We start from the raw sequence: 17,255 nt of genomic DNA, 5'->3' as shown, positions 1-17,255 counted from the left end.
GTCTACTTTTGTACAGGAATGAAATATAATCACTTGTATTCTAAATTACTAAATTATTTAATACTGTTTTTTATTTTTTTTTAAATGAGGACAGACTTTTATCTTGTTTATCAGAGTCTGAAAGATACCATTTTATGGGGACGTCCACTTTTTACTGTGTATTTCCTTGTCTTTTTTTTTTTTTTAGCAATTTAAATAGAAATGTCTAAACATAAGAGAATATATAGATCATATATATTATAAGATAATATAAGATAATATATATATAAGTTATTTTATTATATATATAGCAAATATAGTAGAAATATGTACACAAAACGTTGTGATACCCCTGATTAAATTACAGGTTGATTAGAGAAATAAATATACTAATAAATAAGTTTAGCATTATTTTACAAGGCGTTACGGGGTGGTTTTTAGCGTTTTTAATAGCCCCCTATTATTCTACAGTCTAAACTTAGGTGCTATTAGTGATCCAGCTTCTTCATCATCATCATCATCATCATCATTATCATTATTTCAGAGGCTCGAGTACCTGTGGGCCGTCCCTCTGTCCCTCTGTTGTTTTGGGGTCAAATGACGCTGGACTTTTATCTTGCTGGTCAATCCCTCCGAGCGGAACGAGCGGCGCTTTTCGGCAGCGGTGGGATTTCGGCGCTGCACCGTCTGCATCGTGTCTCCTCCTGCTGCTCCTCCTCCTCCTCCTCCTCCTCCTCCTCCTCCGCGGTTCTTCTCGCTCTCCGCCATCTTCGCTGCGCGGCGGGCTGACTCACTTGGACATGGCCGATTACTCCAGCGTGGCTCCGCCGAGCTCCGGCTCCGGCGCGGGGATGAACGACGCGTTTAAAGACGCGCTCCAGCGCGCGAGACAGGTGAGCGACTCCGTTACGACCGTATTTAATCGGCATGTTGTTGTTTTTTGTAGGTAATTTACGGCAAATTCCCCGCAGAGCGGCCGAGCTAGCTTAGCTTAGCTTAGCTTAGCTTAGCGTAGCGTGCAGCGGTTAGCGGAGCAACAAAGGGGGAGCTGAACGGGCTCAGACTTTTCTGGGCTTTTAACCAAATGAAAGTAAAGAAATTTCGCCTAACGCACATAATCACAAGCCCAGCGTTCATTTAAACACACGTGTGTTAAAAACATGCAGCTGGATTCGTTTATAATATGAGAACAGAGGAAAGAGGTGATGGCTAGCTGGCTAGCTCTAGCTAGCGGGGATGGGCTATCCTGCCCTGCTGTGCCCTGCTGTGCTAGCTGGCGCTAGCCTCGTTGCTGACGAACTTTCCAAATCCCCAATTTGACAAATTTACCCCTAAACAAAACCAGAATATTTATATAGCCATATTTTGTGTTATTAGTGATTAATATCACGTCTGCGTCTAATAACTGTGCACCTCGGGTGTAAGTTTTAAGTGTGAGTAAGTAAGCAAGCTAGCTAATGTCCTGTAATTAATTAATTAATAATTAATTAATTAAATAATCCAGCAGGGAATTAACTGCACATTCAGCTTCACTGCATTTCTCCCTTTCCCCCCAGATTGCAGCAAAAATCGGTGGGGACGGCGTCGCCGCTGCACCTCCCACCAATGAGTTCGGATATGGAGGCCAGAAAAGGCCTCTAGAAGATGCTGGTGAGTTCAGCCACTTTCTTTCCCCTCTAACCCGAGGGTGGTCCTTGAGTGGGGGGCTGGTGTCCAGCATTTCCCTTCTCAAACACACAACTTAGACTAGAGCTGGTAGCTAAACTCATTAAGCCACAGCCTCCCTGTAGGAACACACCCATGGTGCTCTGCTGGTAAGTAGGATTGAGTTTCTGCATTTGCAGGAACTTCCACTAAGTTATAGCTACAGCTGCCCTGAGCTAAAGGCTTTTTCTTTATGGCTTGTTAATACCCAAGCTTTGAGTATCAGGTAGGGACCCTTTAAAGTAACCAGTGTTTACTCACTGTGTAAAGTGGGGTATTGTGCCCAGGCTATGTTTTCAGCGTGTGATTATGGGTGTATGTAGCTTATCGGAATTGTAGTTTTGTTATTTTCTAATAAATGTATTAAAACTAATCAAGGCGTTTAACTACGTTATCTATTGTAACTAGTTCATTAGTGGGCAGATCTTGAAGTCATAGGTTAAAGCTGTAAACCAAGGCTTTATGGTCAAGCTTTCTTCACACTAGGGTTGTCTAAATTGAACCACTTAAAAGTTAAGCATGTTTATTATTCAGTTATTACTCAGTAATTGATGTTTAGGAGCTACATTGAAACGTATGTGTTTGTATAGTGTCGAACTGATATGCAGGCCCTTGGGGTGGTGGGGTTAAAGGGTTAGGTAAGTCTGATCAGTAGCTTAAGATGTTAGCAATGGTGTGAAACCATACCAGAGCTACGTTTAAGGCGCTTTACTTGAAACGAGCGTCTGAAGTTAAAAGTAGGTCATCGTGCTCAAACTACGCTTGCGTTTAAGGGATTTGGTTAGACAAGGGGCGACGCCTGTCTAGCGCCACGGCAGGACACGCAGGGTGTCCTGGGACACAGGACACTGGGTCTCTGTTAAGCGCAGTTAACCCGCCCACTATGAATTCTCTGCAGACTTTTCACATTCACATATGGGCTCACTTGGACATTACTCAGACTTTAATGTCTGGTACAGCTGATTTGGACGTTTGCGAAAATGTGAGATTCTGAGAGGTTCTTGGTGTGTTTTCCCCATCCAGTATCACATCCAGCCCTTTCTGCTAATATCAGCCCCCTACAGACCCCACTGATACAAATAAGCCAACAGTAAACGCAGCCAGTTACATAGAAATGAATATAGAATTGTTTGTAATTGAGTTTTAGGAAGGAATCTTACTTGAATGACCATTTTCCAGTGTTCTTAAAATAGGATGTCTAAAAACAGTGAAGTTGTTAAAGCACATATGTGGAGACAAGGCAGCAAAAACCACCTGTTTATTATATATTATTATAGTATATAAATTCAACATCTTTGTGATGTCAGACAGACAAATGTGTTTCAGCCCCACCTGTTCACTTTAAAATATATTTTTTTGTTTGTCTTTTATAGAGTTTTTCAGCCCGGACTACTTTTTGAACGAGACACAATACAGGACAGCCAATCAGAACAGAGGTTAATTTACATTTAGTTAACCTCTTAAACTCCTCAGAACCACCGGTGGTTCCTGGCTTCCCCCCCACACTGTTATAACTGACGAATAACTCAGCCAGTTTGCATTGCATGTAGTTTGTCTGTAAGAAGTCACAGAACATGAGGGGTTAATACATTTATCTTAAAAAAAGTATTTTTAGTTAATTTAGTTAATTTGTAGGATATAAACATAATGCATAGTCTAATCAAATTGAATTAATAATCAAATATAAATAATGTACTAATATACAAAAGATAAGACGTATTCAGGCTAATCAAAGCTGTAGATGATTTCTAAAGTGCTTGAGATAGCTGTGTAACGTCAAGAACGAAGTTATAGAAACGTCAGTGTTTATATGCTTTGGTTTCGTCGTCGAAAGCATTTAAAAACTGTTCAAATCTTGAAGCTGAAATCCCATAACAGCCAAAAAAATGATAAACCGAGTTATAGTGTACTGTTAATCTCGCTCATATACTTAAATTATTGGACAAAGCTTTTAAGAATACCAGTTGGTGTAGTTTAGTAGAGTACGTCTGTTGAAGTATGGTTACTGAACCACGGGTAAAAGCTGTTAATGAAAGTTAAAGGTTGTGGTCAGTTTAACGCCATTAAATTTGTGAGTTTATATCCATATTCACATTTCTATTCTTTCCTTACATACATTCCTTTCTGAAGGCTTTATAGCCACACCATTTCAAACTTGGCCATAAATAAGTTTAACACGCCGTCTGATTGGTGCTCAGTTACTGCTAAGCATGTGGCAGCGACTATGTGTATCATTTACGGCAGCCCATGTAAAACTGTAAAACCACATAGGACCGGTGTAGACTGTAGTGTGACGTGATGGTCTTGCATTCTTTAGCACTTTGCCTTAATTTGCTATTGCTTCTTTTTTCGTTTCACAGATCAGCCGGAAACGAAGAAAGTTGCTCCAAGTGACCGTAAGCCCTTTCATACGAGTTTTCGTTGTTTTTTTTCTTATGGTTTTTTGTTTGTTTTATAACTCTGCACTTTCTTTTACAGCCTTTTCCGCTGTGATGGGTGGAATGGGTGGTCTTCCAAGGTATTTTAATTCTCCTACAATTGCGAAAGTGCATCTCCTTTTAGAAGAATAATCTGAATTATTTCAGTCTCATTAATTCTTTTAATAATTCTTTTCTTTGCTCAGGCCCACATCGGAGGAGTTCAAGGTTCCAGATGGCATGGTTGGATTCAGTAAGTGGATTCTAGATAGCGTCCGCTTTTTAAAATCGAGTGATTATTCTGGAAAGCTTGGCTAATTTGAAATGTTACTTGCAGTTATCGGTAGAGGTGGAGAGCAGATATCAAGAATACAGCAGGAATCAGGATGTAAAATACAGATTGCTCCAGGTAAGTGACTAACTCTTAAAAACTGGACCCTGTTCTCTGATTATTGTAAGAAATCACGGAAGACACTAAAGAGAACCTGTTTGCTCTTTCCTTGCAGACAGTGGTGGTATGCCTGAAAGGTCTGTGACGCTAACAGGCTCTCCTGACTCAATCCTGTGAGTGTTCATACATGGTTCACACAGAATCATCAGAAAGGTCGTTGAGTTGAGTGTCACTTTTCTGATGTTTTTCTGGAGAGTAAACTATACTGTTTTTTGCTTATCAGGACTGCAAAGAGGTTACTCACTGAGATTGTGGAGAAAGGCAGACCCTCTCCATCATTTCATCATAGCGACGGCCCAGGGGCGTCGGTTCAGGAAATCATGGTCCCTGCGTCCAAAGCAGGCCTGGTCATTGGCAAAGGAGGAGAAACCATCAAACAGTTACAGGTTAGTTCACAGAAAAGATGCTCTATGTAATCTTTAGGGTTATGAGTAAATTTCTGTTGATGTTTGTAAAGTGATCATTTTAAACTGGGCTTAACATTCGAAGTGTTTTCTGAACAACAGGAGCGTGCCGGGGTCAAAATGGTCATGATTCAGGATGGGCCACAAAACACCGGGGCGGACAAACCTCTCAGGATTTCTGGCGATCCTTTTAAAGTTCAGGTTAGTTAACAGAAGGGATTAAAAACCCATCTCAACGCAGTAATTTATAAAAAAAAAATGGAACTGACACAACAAAGTTGCTCACATAAACGTCTCCTTCCAGCAAGCCAAAGAGATGGTGATGGAGCTGATCAGAGACCAGGGATTCAGAGAGCAGAGAGGCGAATATGGATCCAGGATGGGTGGCGGTGGAGGAGGAGGAGGAGGAGGTGGTGGTGGTGGTGGTGGTGGTGGAGGAGATGGACTGGATGTAAGTCCGAGCAACATTGCTTGAGTCACAGCTCTGATTAAAAGTCTATGCTTGTTTAAATTGCTGACGCAAGTTTAATTTCTGTGGTTGCTCGTCTCATAGGTGCCAGTGCCACGTTTTGCTGTTGGCATTGTGATCGGCCGGAACGGTGAAATGATCAAAAAGATTCAGAACGACACTGGAGTTCGAATTCAGTTCAAACCAGGTGTGTAACATCGGCTTCAGACGTATTCGATTTGGCACCCTAGTTGTATTCAGTGATTCAAGAAAGTCCCTGTGTTCTAGTCCTTGTAGTTTTAATTAACCGTGGCTGTTTCTATTTGACCTGCAGATGATGGCAGCACACCAGAAAGGATAGCTCAGATCATGGGCCCTCCTGACCGAGCACAGCACGCAGCCGAGATCATCTCTGATCTTCTGCGCAGCGTCCAGGCTGGGGGTCCTCCTGGACACGGGGGCAGGGGCCGGGGCCGCGGTCAAGGCAACTGGAACATGGGTCCTCCGGGAGGCCTGCAAGAGTTTTCTTTCACAGTCCCTACCATGAAGACTGGCCTTATTATTGGCAAAGGTCAGTCCTGGTATAAAGTTACTGTGGCTGCAAGTCTGTGGAAGGTATTCAGGCTTTGGGTATAACGTTGTGCGTTCGGCGATCTTTTCACAGGGGGTGAGACCATTAAGGGCATCAGTCAGCAGTCCGGTGCCAGGATAGAGCTGCAGAGGAATCCTCCACCCAACGCAGACCCCAACATAAAGATGTTCACAGTACGGGGAACACCACAACAGATCGACTACGCCAGACAGTTGGTCGAGGAGAAGATTGGGGTGAGTGAATTCATTAACACTGTTTTAAAATGACAGCCGTTTGCACTTGTCAGTTAAGAGCTCTTAGACTTAAAGTTCCTTACATGTTTGTTTTTCTACTCAGGGTCCAGTCAGCCCTATGGGTGGTCCTCATGGCCCACCTGGCCCTCATGGAGGCCCCTCACCCCATGGCCCTCCTGGTCCACCAGGACCTCCTGCGCCTATGGGACCCTACAATCCTGGTCCTTACAACCAGGGACCTCCAGGACCACAGTAAGTTTGAAGTACTCTTCTGGTCAGTAGTACATTTGCCAAATTAATTATTTTCCTCATGCGTTTAAGTTTCTTGACTTATCAATACAATTCATAGAAACACTCCTCTGGAATTGTGACCGATCGTATTTGTGTAATCCGACCACAGTGGTTCTTTAGTCTTGCGTGACTTCATTGCATGTTTAAGAGCTGACAAATTTAAGAGACTTGTTGTGATTAAAATTCTAATACGTGACTGACATTTGCAGTGGTCCTCCTGGGCCATACCAACCCCAGGGCTGGGGCAACGGGTACCCTCACTGGCAGCAAGGTCAGCCAGATCCCAGTAAGTCCTTCCTTCTATTCTGTGCTTTCCATTTGTGCTGTTAACTGCCTTACAGGGTGGCTATCCGTATCATTTAATGTCTGGAGGTCACTGAGATGGTGTTTCTGTTTTGTAGACAAAGCAGCGGCTGACGCCAACGCTGCAGCATGGGCAGCCTATTACGCTCAGTATCAGCAACAGCCCCAGGCCCCCATGACGCCCACCACTGCCGCTCCAGGCACCACACAGACCAATGGACAAGGTTGGTGTTTCTTATCTCTTCTAATTCCTATTCCTAATATAGAAGCCCTTTAGATTTGATATCAGGCCTACTCTGCACTGTAGCAAATGCCACTCAGTAGCTCGTTGCTTATTGTGCTTGTGTATATTACATTATTTTACATTTGCCTTTATACATGGGTTGCTCCTTTTCTTTAGTGTTTATGGGGAAAGGATAGGTTCTGAGAAACCTTAGACCTGTTTGGGTCAAATGCAGGCTTTCTGCAGGACGGTTCTCAATCATATTGTACCATTTTTAACAGGTGACCCGCAGGCTCCAGGTCAGACTGGACAGGCAGATTACACCAAGGCCTGGGAGGAATATTACAAGAAATTGGGTATAAATATTTTGCCAAACGTAGCTTCAGATTCTCATCCTAGGGCCCAGCCTAAACAGCAACAGGGACTTGAATGGCCTCTCAATGCTTCTTGCCATGCAGAGCTTTACCTAGTTGGCCTTAATTAGTGAAGTGAGAAGGGCTTGGTCTGGCAGGTTGCTTCAAGTCCTGCTGTTTAGACTGCGGAACTTTGGTATCTTTCCTCAGGCAGGGTAGAGTCATGAAGGTAGAAAATAAAGCATACATGCCAGCACCTGGCTTTTGTACATGCTGGTGATCGAAGAATGATCAGTTGTGTAAATGCTGTAAATTGAGTAGTTTGATCTAAGTAGCTATCTTTTGCTTCTAACTTGTATTTCCAGCACGATTGAGTGCACAGTGAGTAAAACCGTGTTCAATTTCTGTCTCAGGTCAACAAGGACAGCAGCCGCAGGATTACACCAAGGCGTGGGAGGAGTACTACAAAAAACAAGGTAAGAGATGCAGAGAGACTCCGCTGCTAGGGTAGTAAATGTGGGTGGCCGGATTGTGTTACGGCCCTCTACAGTAGAGCTGCTGTAAATACGGCTGCCCTAGAACAAACCAGTGGGATTCTGCCCCGCCACTCGGAGGCAGCGTGGCTGGGGTCGTTCCCCCACTTACAACCCTCTCTTGGTAGTAGCTCAACCACACACACTAGGTTTTTCTTTGACCGCTTTCTGGGGACAGCAGTTGGAGAAGGGGAACTATGGTGATTTTTGCTGGGCTGTTGATATTAAATATATTGGCATTTGTTAAGGCGGTGTTTTTGAATCTTGATGTTTTACTTGGGTGTTACCAGTTCTTTATGTTTACGGATGTTGCAGGTCAAGCTGCCCCACAGGCGGCCGCAGCAGGTGCCTCTCAGCCCGGAGGCCAGCCAGACTACAGCGCAGCTTGGGCAGAATATTACCGCCAGCAAGCGGCCTACTACGGCCAGAGTGGCTCTCAGCCTATGGGAGCAGCACCGCAGGCCCAGCAGGTACGCTCCCTCTGACATTCACCCTTCTCACCCTGTCTCTGTTGATGTTTTAGAGCCATCCTAAAACTTTTTAGTATCTATATTTGTTCTTTTTGTTTTTGTCTGTCTGTTTTTTTTTGTTGTTTTTTTTTATTTTTGTCTCCGTTGTTCCCTTCCTTCATAATGTTTTCCTCCACAGCTTCAGCCGGCTCCCAGGCAACAAAGCTACGCAACTTTTAACCAAACTCTTCCTTCCCTATACAGGCCACTTTATCTTTTATTTTGGGCATGGGCGGGGGTGGGGGTGGAGGTGGGAGCGGGAGCTGAGTCGGTTTTTCTGCTCTTAACATGTTGTGTATTTCTTATGTATTTCTTCTGCACAGGGCCAGTAATGCGAAGTGGACATAAAGTAAATGCTACATTGTCGAAAAAATCCTTTATTAAATGTTTGGATGCAGACGCCTTGATGAAGATCTTAAATTTCCTTGGTTTGTGTTTAAAGTAGAGTGCAACACATGGCTCCAGAAGTTCGTTTCCCTTTTGTTCTTTGTTTTTTGTTTTTTTCCCTCTCTTGTATAAATGAACGGTTTGTTTTTAGTGGGATAATAGTGGTCATTCCAGCTCCTTGTATCTCATTATGTAGTTAGAGCTCATGTTTATGAACAATGGTCCCTTTTTTTCCATGTAAATCATCTCAGTTTTAAAATGATATACCTGTTGTGTTTTGCAATAAAACAAAATGAAACCTCCTGTGTTGGTAAGTGGGGGCAGCAAAAGCGGGGAAGAAAACTTGTGTAAGAATGTTTCTTTTCAATTATTACTCTCGTATTCTTGTTTTTGTGGGATTAGTGGAAAGGGTTAAACACTTGCCAGGGATTTTAGACCATTTCTCTCTCTCTGTGTCCAAATTTACTGACTGAATGACACTCCTGTTTCTCTCCAACTGTTTATACAGCTCGTTTTTTTTTTTTTGGTTTATCTTTTATTTCGATTCCTGGTCTTGTTTTAGATTTGACTCATACAATCTACTGACTTGCTTGATAAATGGATCTAGTCATTTTTATACTGTCTTTTTGACTTTGAGCTTTTTTTGGGCTAAAAAAAAAAAATAAATCTGTGGAATTGCTATGGCCGTAGGAATAGACAGGTGTATCTGAGAGAAGGTGACTTGCTGTTGGCGAGGTACGTTGACCCCATTTGTAATGACTGCTTGCTCAGTGCTATGGTAATGTTATTTGTACTGTGTTCCCAAGTGTACTGACTTGAGGTAGTGTGCACTGTTTATAATGTGAGACAACTTTCCCCCTCACAGGCAAGTTTAGGACAGCGGTAAGCAATTATGTATATATATATTTTTTAATTTTTACTAAAACCAACAAAAAATGTTCCTTCATGTGACTGCAGAAGTGTTGCAAGCTCTTTAGTTGCTCTTTCTCAGTATGCTGCTTTTTTTTTTTTTACAGGGCAGGTGAGGGGTGCTCAATTAACAATCATGTATTATAAATTACATGTCCTCCACGCCCGTTTTCCCAATTTTTAAAAATTGTCCCCGATTACATACCTTTCGGAAAAACTATAAAATGCAAATGCATTAAACGTATATATCTGCTGGCATTTCTTAATCTAAAGTGATTTAAAAAAAAAAAAAAGCTCAAATGCGAAGTTGCCCTTTTTTCTGCCCGTTGTGTGTTGGCATTCCTCCAGTGTAGGCCTGTAAGCAGTGGGTTTTTTTTTAAAGGGCTGAGGAGTGTATGCTGTACCCCACCAGTGAAAAGAGAGCCCTCTGCTGTAAGTACCAAAAATGTACAAATGGCCCCAGTTTCTGTTCTGCTGTCAATGCATTGTCTTTGACCAACTTAAAGTACTTCTTCTCTAGTGCATAAATATTTGCAATGTTTACCCTGAAACTGCCTTTTTAAAAAAAAAATGGTTTTGGGTAAGTATGTCAGGGCTGCAGTTTGATTTGACATGCAAATTGTTGATGTCTCTCTCGAGCCTGTGACCTTGCCCTGTTAATGAATTGGACTGATGATTTTCTTGTGTTGATAGAATTGACACCTAGCAATATGTTCACTGTTTTAGTCTCTCAGTAGGAGATTCTCATTTCAATCAATGAACTGTGAAGATGACATCTTTTTGTCTGAGTGCAAATGTTCCAGTCAGGACAGAAACTGTTGCGTTAGGAAATTTCAGTTCAGCTCTTTAAAAAAGTGCCAATAGACAAGTTTGTTTTTTGCCAAGTTTTCATCCATTGCATTCTCTGTGACTCCGTGGTAATTTAGGCAGTGCACTCATATCACTGTATTGTTGACATGTTGATGTTGGCTGACTTGCGACTACCACTTTCCAGGCTGTCAGATTATTATTCTTTTTTGCCTATGAATATTTTAAATTGCAATTTGCCGTTGCTTCTGAAGTTTTTGAAGGCTGTCAAATTGATGCAAGTGATTCATTTGACAAATGTTGATTAGTGGCGCAATGAGCGGTGCAATGTCTAATTTTGCAGCGTCGTCCCAGACCTTAGGTTCTGCTGCAATAACACAGGTAAGCTTAACCTAAGAAACCAAGTGTTTGAACCTGTGACTCAGTCTTGATGTATTTTTACCTGACTTTTCCCACTGAACCTGACTTTTTGTGTTAAACATGTCAATCTAGAATTTCTAGGCTCATGTCTTTAGAAAATGTTGTGACGTTAGCTCTGAAAAGTTACCGCCCTTTAAAGTCGTAGGATGATCTGCATTTGAATGAACTGCATGTCCCTGGCTGACGTGTAGCTTAATGTGAATTTGCTTCCACATATGCAAAGTAGAAGTTGTGTCTAATTTTCAATATTCTTGTTCATTCGATGCCAATATGTCCAATGCTTCTTCATTCTGATGATAGTTTTGGGTGTGTTTACGAAAGGATGGCTCACTGTCACTGTAGACGTTTTCCCTGCCTTACCAATGCTGCATGCAGTTGGGACTATTGTTTAACCAGGGATCTGTCTTAGCCGCTATTTCATTGATGCTGAAGTGTACACATGTATGTATGCTCGTATGCTCACATGTCACTGGTTTAAACCCTGTGCTATTGCCCTTCTGTAGTGCTAATACAAATTGCTGCCTTCATTCTCACTCACAGTGTTGAAGATGCTGCAGGCATAGGTCGTAGAATCAGGTCCTGAGCTAGCTTTGTCCCTAAGGAGGAGTCTGAGTCTGTCCCTCCGCTGAACATAGACCGTTCGAGGGCTCCAGTTATAAGGTAAAGAAAAAATGTATCCTGAGGAATCTGTGATTGATTGATTGCAAAAGTGAATGTTATTCGTTTAGGGCAATTCATTGTTGATGCTATTCTGATAAGCTAGCATTGTCCTAAGATCAGTAACAACAATGCTGTTTTTTGAATTGTCGGTTGATGAATGGCTTGTCTGAATTGAACCTGAAATCATTTTCGTACATGCTTTGCCATTTGCTGATCTGAGTTAGGGACTGTAATGTGCACCAATGCTAGAGAGTTGGATCATGACCAGGAACCTTATTTTTTTGTTTTTGTTGTTTTTGCGTAGCAACTTTTACAGACCTGATTGCTTTTTGGCAGTTAATTGGAGAGTTTTAGACATTTTTGCTGTCCGTTGCTGCATATGTTTTGGTATGCATGCAATCTGCTCTTTCCTTCTGAGCAAAATGTTCACAACAGAATTCGTGGGGGTGTAGAAAAGAAGACTTAATCGGAGGCTATCTGAGAAATGGGGAGCATGCCTTAGAGGTAAACACAAATGGTTTCATGAACTGTTGAAACTCTCGAATGTACATTCTACTATCTTTTTTTGTTTGTTCTGCTGGTTATTGTTGGATTTTTGACTGTTTAGCGTTGTTGACTTGTCCATCAATAAAACTGTAATGATCGGATGTCTGGCCTCAAATGTGTCAATGGGCCTCTTGTGTTTTGAAATTCGTTACAGTCAGTATTGGGGCACTGTAGCACTTTTTTTATTCGGGTCTGAGTAGAACTCTAGTTTGGTCACCTTCTCGTATTTCTGTTGCAAACCCATTTTCACTGCAGTTGGCGGTCAATCGAAACCGACATTAAGAAACAGTTTTTGTCTGTTGAATATTTCGATTTTTTTTTTCTGTTAGTACTTTCCCTACTGTGTTCATATTCTCACAGCTACATATTCTTACACCCTGTTAGTTCAATTTTCTAAGTTTACCCTATAGAGCAAGCTGTAATGTTGACGCTCTGTCCACTTTTGACTGATATGGTAGTAAAAAGAAGCTACAAAGATTTATAACCTCCACCTAACTTGTCTCACAAAAACCTTATCTCCGTTTTTGCCCATTTTTACTTAGCCATAATGTGAATGTATTTAGATTGTATCAAGATTTCATGATTAATGGGCCACTAGAAATTTTCCAGAATGACTTGGATTAAAATCTTTCTACCTTTAAGTCTTTATTAAGTTTTCATTTTTCTTTGGAGCTAAGGTTCTTGCGTGACTGACTTTCTTTTTTATTATTAAACCCAAAAAAGAGAAGAAAAAAAAAAAGCCATGTACAAAAGCCTGACTACGCATGTACATAATGTACAAGATGTGGGTCATATTTGGGGAAAAGTAAATTGGCTCTAAAAATGAATCAACAGTCCTGCAGCAAGTGACTACTTCAATTCAGCAGTTCATTTGAAAACAATGATTATTAATCTAATAGGGGTGGCAATATTGATTAGGACACAGTCATTGAAAGTGTTCCTTCTTTGTCCACAAGAGGGCAGAAGTCATTTCTGGGCTAGAATGAATTTTGCCTATTGAACTGAACTGGATCTTTAGCAAATCAGTGCAACAATGCAGAAAAGCAAGCTCAAACACCAGAGGTCAGTCGAATTACTGTGGCTGAACCTGGTCAAGGTGGTAAAAAGTGATGGGGAAACAAATGGCTGACGGTTGATACTAATTGGTGTGTGTGAGAGACTTGTGAACCCACTTCCTGCAATCCAGTTTCCCCTTCTGTATCAGGATATTTTACTGTAAAATGCCCCACCCCATACAGCTCTATACATTATTTCAGAGCACTTTCTGTGCAAAGTTAAAGTAACTGCCGCCATTTAAAATGTTTATTCTAAGCGCCACCCTACAGCCCACATGTTAACCATGGGCACCAGAAGCAGTGGTTTGCCCACCTTTGTTGTGGTGGGGGTTTCTGACGTCAGTTCAATTTCCTGGAACTGAAATGAGTTTTCAACGAAATGGGGGCTGATTTCTGCACTTGCCTATACATGCATGCCTTTTCTTTACCGTGGTAGTGATTGCCAGTCACTTCCGAGCAGCTTCCTGCAGCATCGCGTGCACACAGTTTCTAAAAGCATGAAACCACTGCACTGTCAACCTATCTCTAAGTTGCTTGCAGAAGCATGAGCTATGGCACCAGCCTCAACTTGTTTAGTTGTATGATGGGGTGGGCTTTTTCATGCTCCAGCCATCAGATTGCAGTAGTTTAGAGCACAGGCCCGGAGGCTTTCGTGCCTCTGTACGGTTAACCTGCTACCAGTTTTCTTAATTTCTTATTTTTTGTTTGTCTGACTTTTTCAGTTTGTACATTAGCAGTAGGAAACACCACAGATGCTCAGAGTATGTTAAATCAGCACTATGTTAAAGTTTTGTTTACGTGACTGTTTAAGCCAGCAGTTGAGCCAAAGTCTTTGTTTAATATTTAAATACTGAGTACTTTACAGTATTGCAGTGGACCATCTACCAGCAGAAGAGCTCAAGCCTGTTAGCATCTATTCATCTAGTTTCTTAAATCTCTCAGTGTGGGGTAGGAGTCTGTGTACGTTCAAGTTCTAACACAATGGCTCCTTAAAAGCAGGAGCCATATGATTGTATGAACCAGTATGGATATTGTTGACTAATGAAGAAACTTTTGGGTCATGGGTGAGCTACTAAAACAAACCCTCCCCCCCAAATAATGTTTGGATGGGTGTTCCTCCAGCTTACGTCAAAACAGAACAGCTCCACCCTACAGAATAAACATTCTCTCCATAAACAAGGAATATACATTAAACAAAATCTGCTACCACGCCCTCTCACTGACCGATATCTCTACACTGACCAACACTCACATTACCAAAAACAAAAAAACACTCCAGTGAACACAGAAGTCACTCGGTGAACACAACGCATGCCACAAGACTATCAGAACATGAGTGTTTAAATTGCTTGCGTGTACAAATTTAATTAATGAACAATCCCTGACAGCTCTCCTTTTCAGCTGCAGACAATTGCAGCCCTTAGGGTACAATGCTTTTGCTTTTAATAAGGCCTGGCCACAGGTTAACATATTGAAGTCATAAATGAAGTTCCTAAAGGCTATGGTGTGATCTCTGCAGTTCTACAGAAGGGGAAAAAATATTAAACATTAATAGAGGTCAATGCAAAATTACTTCAAATAATGACTTAATTTATATTGGTCCAGTTGTCATGAAACAACTGTCAGATTCAGAGTGATTTAAAAATGGAAATGCAAGGTTTTTGCGTAAAATCAATATGCGACCTAGTGGCTTCAACATAATTTATGGTGGCTAAAGGGTGGTCTTGTGCCTACGGCTTAAAAATAAAAAACCCATTATGTCTCCTTAAGGGCTCTTATAGGCTTGGATAAGCAGAAATACCAAAATGAGAAGGTAAGAGTGCAACAAGCAAGCTGAACCAATACAGGCTAGAACTGCTAGCAAAAAAGGCCCAAAACACAAGCTGCCCAGACTGTAGATGCGTCAAAACAACTGACCTGAAATGGGTTCTCTTGACCCGCCCAAACAGCTAACCGAACGAGTCCTATCTTCAGGATCGTACAAAGAGAAAACCTATGTTTCTCACCCTACCAAACGAATGTCTGAGCTGACTGATCCACCTGTGGGCAGCACACACCAGCCGTTCTCCTTTCAAACTTGGCTACTGGCAGGTGGACGGTCAGCGTCACGCAAGGGGCATTAAAAATGAAGGAGGGCGCCATGCTCTGACCGAGTGTGGATTTTGTTTTTCGAGTTACCCGGCAACCTTAGGCAGACAGACCATGAGTTCCATCAGACACACAACGTGTCTTCCAGGCGGGTTAAACCAAGAAGTCACCGCCGGATAGGGGGACGAGCTGGAAGCGGTCGATTTGCTTTCGTGGAGCCAGGCTGTTCAGCATGTTGATGTGGATGCTGGAGGTAAACTGACTGCTGAACAACATCTGCTGCTTCAGGACCAGGAGATCTGGTAAGTACTTCACTAGAGCAAGGCGGAAGTACAGGTAATCAGGGATGATGGTCATTATGTCAGATGGAAATGGCAGATGATGGGTTGTGTAGATGGCTGTCATGGTGCTTTTCCAGCTGTACCTTTAAGTGAAATGGTATACTCCCATTCACACTACGGCAAACACTGTTGAGGGTGAGAGAAGTAAATAAATAATTTACACAAAACCGTCTGGACGGTAGCCAAGACATGACATCGTTTTCATCCCGTCACCCTCGGCAGGGTCTCACGTTGAACTGTATGTCCTCATCATAACTAAAATAATCAATTAAGATCTTATTGTACAGCAGAAAAGGGTAGCACAGCTTAAAGAGTGTGTAGAATGCTGGGCTGGTCTGGATGGGTGTTCTCCCAGGTGCTCCCTAGCACCTTCACCCTTGAGAATAAACAGGGAATATCTAAATTTAAGCCGGGGCTACACTACGCGATATCTACCCCGACATTCAAATGCCAAAAAAGCCAAAGGACTGCGGCGAACACAGGAATACTGAGGTCACTCTGAAAGCCAACGTCCTTTCGAATGCTGAGTATAAAAATGACTCCTGCTACTCAAAGCTTAAGACGGTCAAGAAATACATACTGAGCATCGGAAAATAAGCCACAACACAGCAAAGTGAGGGTCCAACCTCCTCACAAGTCCTCATAAGTACATCTTTCCTGTGCTTAGGGTAAGGCAGAATAAGATCAGTGGTTGTAGCCCAACGTGATAACTCGAGGTGTGAACTTCTATAGACACCAACTGTCCTGCTAAAGATAAATTTCCTGCAGATCGCACCTCCAACCCAAATCTTACACTTCATTGAGCTAAACAAGTTCTACCAGAAGGCCCCAGAGTGCAGAAAAGAAGAAGACCAACTCCAACAATTTGATAGATAACAAAACCGTAAGTTGGCATAGGCCCCTTCGTCAGCCCAGGTCTTGGCATATCTGGACCCTTGCAGATCCTGCTGTGCATGGAAGGCAGGGGCAGAACCTACAGGAAGGAAGTACTTCTACATGGTTTAGTTGGGGTTGATTAGGGTTGCAGCTAAAGTCTAAAGAGAAGCTAAAAAGAAGGTAGATCTGCAGCAGCAGGGTTGGTGACCACTCAAAGAAACCATTGACAGACTCTGCAGCAGCTGTTGACAGAAATGCAAACCCTCAGGTTTCAACAAAGACAAGCCTCTTCGTTAGCTAGTGTAGTAGCCTTCTGCAGGAACTAATGCCAGAGAATGTGAGAGGGGGCTCTTTGATACTTCATCAGGGCTATCTTGGGTGTGTTTGTCCAGTTAATTACAAAAAAGGGGGGAAAGAACACTCCAAGCCTCACCATATCCCATGCATCCCATCCAAGGGTCCACTAGGGTGGTATACAGACCCCCAACTTTGGACCAACTGTGGAGTAGTGGAACTGCATTCTTTAGAGTAATGGTGCTCCATCCAATACTTTTGGGGACCAGTTAAGAGTGCAACATCAGTACCAACATCAGTACTGGACCTTACTAAAGCTCTTGTGGCTAAATGCAATAAAATCTCACAGAGGTGTTCCAACAACTAGTGTAAAGCCTTCTGAGAAAACAGTCAGAGACAGTTACTGCAGTAAAGGTGGACAAATTCGTTAAA

The 17,255-nt window shown here is 42.3% G+C and overlaps 1 protein-coding gene across 8 annotated transcripts; it reads left to right on the top strand.

The window, feature by feature from the left end:
* Positions 1 to 723: 723 nt before the first annotated feature.
* On the top strand, positions 724 to 12,270 carry fubp1 (far upstream element (FUSE) binding protein 1). Of its 8 annotated transcripts, XR_011980164.1 has the most exons (22): positions 724 to 872; positions 1,536 to 1,629; positions 3,057 to 3,119; positions 4,044 to 4,079; positions 4,162 to 4,201; positions 4,307 to 4,353; positions 4,438 to 4,509; positions 4,607 to 4,664; positions 4,775 to 4,937; positions 5,058 to 5,156; positions 5,260 to 5,406; positions 5,509 to 5,611; positions 5,738 to 5,974; positions 6,068 to 6,228; positions 6,332 to 6,480; positions 6,729 to 6,805; positions 6,921 to 7,046; positions 7,327 to 7,401; positions 7,812 to 7,874; positions 8,238 to 8,401; positions 8,764 to 10,168; positions 11,504 to 12,270. XR_011980164.1 is itself a non-coding variant. In XM_072688359.1 (21 exons), exons 1-21 carry the CDS (start codon positions 780 to 782, stop codon positions 8,770 to 8,772), a joined length of 2,067 nt encoding a protein of 688 aa, XP_072544460.1. In that variant the 5' UTR covers positions 724 to 779; the 3' UTR covers positions 8,773 to 12,270. The 8 variants fall into 8 exon arrangements, 7 of the variants coding, with proteins under 7 accessions (XP_072544460.1, XP_072544459.1, XP_072544465.1 ...); XM_072688359.1 differs by having other exon boundaries at positions 8,247 to 8,401; positions 8,764 to 12,270; XM_072688358.1 differs by having other exon boundaries at positions 8,764 to 12,270.
* Positions 12,271 to 17,255: the final 4,985 nt, after the last annotated feature.

This window comes from Salminus brasiliensis, chromosome 9, assembly GCF_030463535.1.
Source record: "Salminus brasiliensis chromosome 9, fSalBra1.hap2, whole genome shotgun sequence".
Lineage (NCBI taxonomy): Eukaryota > Metazoa > Chordata > Actinopteri > Characiformes > Bryconidae > Salminus > Salminus brasiliensis.
The sequence above is the reverse complement of the archived record's forward strand: the minus strand, read 5'-3'. Positions and strand labels throughout refer to the sequence as shown.